We start from the raw sequence: 4,698 nt of genomic DNA, 5'->3' as shown, positions 1-4,698 counted from the left end.
TGGGTTCTAGATAGAAACTCTTAGGTTCATTTCACTGGAAATATAACATTTGGTGATTTTAAAGATTTCATACTTTTTGAGTCCTTTGTAATATACTGTCAAGATAATATTGTAATAATCATGGAACTTTTGTAATACCAAAAAAAAAAAAATCATCCACAATCGCTCAGTTGAAACTAAAGCATTTTAAAATATTCTTATCTACTTTCCGTGCCGATAGCCTTCTCGCAGCCATGGTGAACGTTCCTAAAACCCGCCGGACTTTCTGCAAGAAGTGTGGCAAGCACCAACCCCACAAAGTGACACAGTACAAGAAAGGCAAAGATTCTCTTTATGCCCAGGGAAAGCGGTGTTATGACAGGAAGCAGAGTGGCTATGGGGGACAAACTAAGCCGATTTTCCGAAAAAAGGGTAAGACTACAAAGAAGATTGTGCTGAGGCTTGAATGTGTTGAGCCCAACTGCAGATCTAAGAGAATGTTGGCTATTAAGAGATGCAAGCATTTTGAACTGGGAGGAGATAAAAAGAGAAAGGGCCAAGTGATCCAGTTCTAAGCTTTGTATTTTGTTACATTATGAAGACAATAAAATCTTGAGGTTATGTTCACTTCATTTGGTTACAGTTGGTCCTTTGAGTGAAATAAACTAGTGGCCTCAATAAAATTTCCTTTTGGGGGAAAAAAAATGCTCTTATCTAGTTTTTACATATTTACATTCTTAATGCTTACAGATTTACAATCATTTAGATAGGTACAATTCAGTATTCTGCTTCATTTTACATACCTTAGATTATAAGCATTTGTTTTTATTGCTTTAAAATCTTCATAATCATCATTTAGTGGCTGAATTATATTTCCTTGTGAGTGCATACAATAACTTACTTAATCATTCTCCTAAGGTTAAGGTGAAGCATATGGACTGTTTTCAGTTCTGTGGAGTCACTGTGATACTTGAATGGGGGGACTTAATACACATTTAAGGAGAAAATCGCCCTATTTATAGATCATAGTCTTTGTCTCAGACAAACCTGGGTTCTGTTGTATTGGCTCACCTGTAAGCTTTGTGGCCTTGAGTGAGCTTCCTTTTATTTATTTTTTAATGACAATACTCACTTGAGGTCTCTTTTTTATGAAATAAAATGCATACATCTCAAATGCATAATAGTGGATTTTTACATATGTATACATTTACGTATCTGTATACATGCATCTTCCCCTTAGGTAGAACCACTATTCTGATTTCAAGCACTAGGAATTAATTTTGTCTTTCAAAATTCATATAAATGGAACCATACAGTATGGGCTCTTTTGTGTCTGTCTTGTTTTGTTCCATGAAATGTTTTTGAAATTCACCCATGTTGTTGTATGTATCACTTTGGGAGCTTGTTCTTTTTAAAAGCTGAGTGGAATGGCATGGTGTGGGTATCTCACAATTTGTTTATCTTTTGCGTTGTTTCTGATTGGGGCTATTATGAATAGAATTGCTACAGTTGCTATGAATATTTTTGTACAAGTCTTATTTTAGACATAGGCATTCAATTCTATTGGGAGTATATCTCAAAGTAGAATTGCCTTTACTTACTATAAAATAAGTGTAATTGCTGAAGTTGATAAATGTGAACAATATGGTGCATTCATGGGATGGAAAGTATGTCAAGACCTGACTTGAGTAAATCTGTTAATTTTTCTGAACCTAGTTTCATGAATCTAAAGTAAAAGATAATAATACCTACTGTGAAGAGTTGCTATAAAATTAGAATATATAAACAGTATAGAGTGCCTGGCATAGGATCTGGGGTGTAGTAGAGTATTCACTAAATGGGAGTTATTATGATGGTGGTGATGGTGGTGGTGGTGATGATGGTGGTGTTGGCGATGCTAGTGGTGGTGGTGACACTGGTTGGTGATGATAGTAGTGGTAGTAATCGTGGTGGTGATGACAGTGGTGGCGTGGTTGGTGATGGTGAGAAGATAATGATAATATAATCTCTATATACACTGATGGGATGACTTGTTGAGTTAAAATATAAATCTAGCCTCATTCTTTTATCCTTGAAAGAATATTTGAAAACTTCCAAGAAAGTCCCTCTTGTATGCTGGGTAGACCTGTGCTTCCCAAAAGGATTTCTATATCCCATCCGTGAATTCTGATTTAATTTTCCAAAGGTGGGCTCCAGGCATATATTTGCTTTAAACATTCCTCTGGTGATGTTCATCTGTAGGGGGTGAGAGCCACTGCTCAGTGAAAGAATCTACTTACCTCTCACCTCCTCAGATGGCCATCCTTCAGTTCTGAGGACGCAGACTGGTTGCATTCCTTTTACATTCTTCTCTGTGCTGAGAACTTCACCGTAGACGCTGCCGCCATCTCTAAGATTTCTGTCTTACTGCTCAGTGCCCTCTCCTCCTTTCCTCTTATTTCTCTGATGAATCTCAAGCCACTGATTGTAGAGGGTGTGCCTCCCATTTGTTGCTTGGTTTCAGTATGCTCATTCACCTTACCAATATTTTCTTCTTGTGTCTCCCTCTGTTGTTACTTTTTTATTGAAAATGAACACAAAAATGGCAAATTCCTATGGCCTCTGACAACTGGCAGCCTACATGCTTGGCTATTTCCACCTTCCGGGTATAGACTTTTCTGGATGACTGTTGAAATTTGTTGTGACTCAGGGAGAAGCTGGCTTTACTTTCTTTCTTGCTTGCTTGCTTGCTTCCTTTTAATTTTAGTGCATTTTCTCTCTTAATTATCTAGGTAACATATGTTTACTGTGGCTGAAGATTTGAAGAGTTAAGTCTATAGTTCCAAAAACAGAAACAAAAAAATTTTTTTGTGCAATTTTCTCCTTATAGTGTCAGTATCCAGTTTCAGCTCCAACAATTCCTACATGTATAATATAACCTTGGGTTGTTCCTCTTCCCTGAGTCTGTTGCCTCATATGTTAAAGAAGGAAGATAACCAAAACTGGATAGAACGGTGGGCAAAAGACATGAAAGATAACTCAACAGGAGAAGATTTAAATGGCCATTTAGCATATTAAAAACATAAGAAAGGCAATATGCTTTACTCAATCTGCTAATTTAAATGTTAACCACAGTTGAAACACCCTCATGGAAACATCCAGAATAATATTTAACCAAATGTGCGGGCATCCCATGGCTCATCAAGTTGACCTATAAAATTGACCATCATAGGGCCTTTGAATAAAATAGGAATTGTAAGTCGATAGTAATAGTAAAAAAAGAAATGAGTCAATAGTAAAAGAAAATCTCTTCCTTAAAGGAGAAAGCCAGGAAGGATAGAGGTCACTATTTTATGACCTAATGACCAAAATAGCCAATTCAGAAAAACAATCTATAAATAGTACAATAGTAGATGAAAGCTTGATGAAGTGATGCATATATACTTACTTTTAAGGAATCCAAGAAATTAATAAATAGGAAAGAACTCCACGGTGGAGAAACCTGACATTTCCTCACAGTTCAGCCACATTTAACATACCAATAATGTGATAAATCGACCTTATGTATCTACAGATATGATGCACTGAGAAAGACACAATATCATCTATAGTGTTCTTGTCACAAGTGAAGACAAACACAAGTTGAAGGGAAATCTACAAAATACATGTGTTACTTAAAAAAGTCAATGTCATGGAAAACAAAGGCTGAGGAACTGTTTCAGATTAAAGGCAACTAAAGAGACATACTTCTGAATGCAGTGAATGATCCTGGATTACATACTGGACCTGAAAAACAAAAGTAGCTATGTAGGGCATTCCTTGGATAATATAGTCAATAAAATATTATGGTGCAAGCATGAAATTTCCTGATTTGGTCATTATATTGTGGCTATATAACAGAATGCCCTTGTTCTAAGGAAACGCACAGTGAAGCACTTAGTAGTAAAGGGTCATGATGTATGCAGTTTACTCAAACTGTTCAGAAAATGTATGTGTGTGTGTGTGTGTGTGTGTGTGTGTGTCTGAGAGAGAGAGAGACAGACAGACAAAAAGATAGAGAGAGAAAGATAAAGTAAATGTTACAAAATGTTGATTGGTAAATCCATGTGATGGTAGAGAAGAATTCTTTGTAGTATTCTTGCAAGTTTTCTGGGAAAAGTTATGTCAAGTAGTTTAAAAGTTAGAATAAAGAGGGGCGACTGGCTCTTTTTCCAGTTAAAGTATATCATAAGTAGCTTGGTTTTTAATGACGTGTGATATTTTATTGTTTGTATGCATCACAATTTAAAATTTTTCTAGTTTTGAGTGTTTTTCTTTTTCTTTTATATTCTTTTATAAATAAATCTTGCTATAAATTTATAAGATGATTTATAAAAATTATAAATTTCTGTCTCTTTTTCTGATTATGTAAGACAGTGTCCTTGAACTAATATTGCAAAGTCAAAGGGACAGACATCTTAATAACTCCTCTTAGCTGCCAAGTGGCTTTCCAGAAAGACTTTCCCTAATTTTTTTGCACCAGCAGGATATGAATGTGTCTGCCTTATATCTCCTCACCAACATTGCATATTATCAATTATTTTACTCTTTAGAAGGAGTTGATTTTCAGGAATTAAACTGGGAGGTAGAATTTTGTTATATTTAAAACTTTCTACATTGTACTTTTGTCTATTGCTTGACATTTTCCTAAGAATTACAAAGAAAAACAATGAAATAATTCTTTAAAAAAAAGAAGAGATG

General features: G+C 35.3%; 1 protein-coding gene across 1 annotated transcript; it reads left to right on the top strand.

Annotated features, from left to right (window-relative positions):
* The first annotated feature begins 222 nt into the window (after window positions 1–222).
* LOC144232249 (large ribosomal subunit protein eL42-like) lies at window positions 223–611 on the top strand. Its single transcript, XM_077765026.1, has one exon. It carries the CDS (start codon window positions 234–236, stop codon window positions 552–554), a length of 321 nt encoding a protein of 106 aa, XP_077621152.1. The 5' UTR covers window positions 223–233; the 3' UTR covers window positions 555–611.
* The last annotated feature ends 4,087 nt before the right edge of the window (window positions 612–4,698 follow it).

Source organism: Crocuta crocuta, unplaced genomic scaffold (assembly GCF_008692635.1).
Source record: "Crocuta crocuta isolate KB4526 unplaced genomic scaffold, BGI_CrCroc_1.0 scaffold687, whole genome shotgun sequence".
NCBI classification, from domain to species: Eukaryota; Metazoa; Chordata; class Mammalia; order Carnivora; family Hyaenidae; genus Crocuta; species Crocuta crocuta.
Note: the sequence above shows the minus strand (reverse complement) of the source record. Positions and strands in the feature narration are given on the sequence as shown.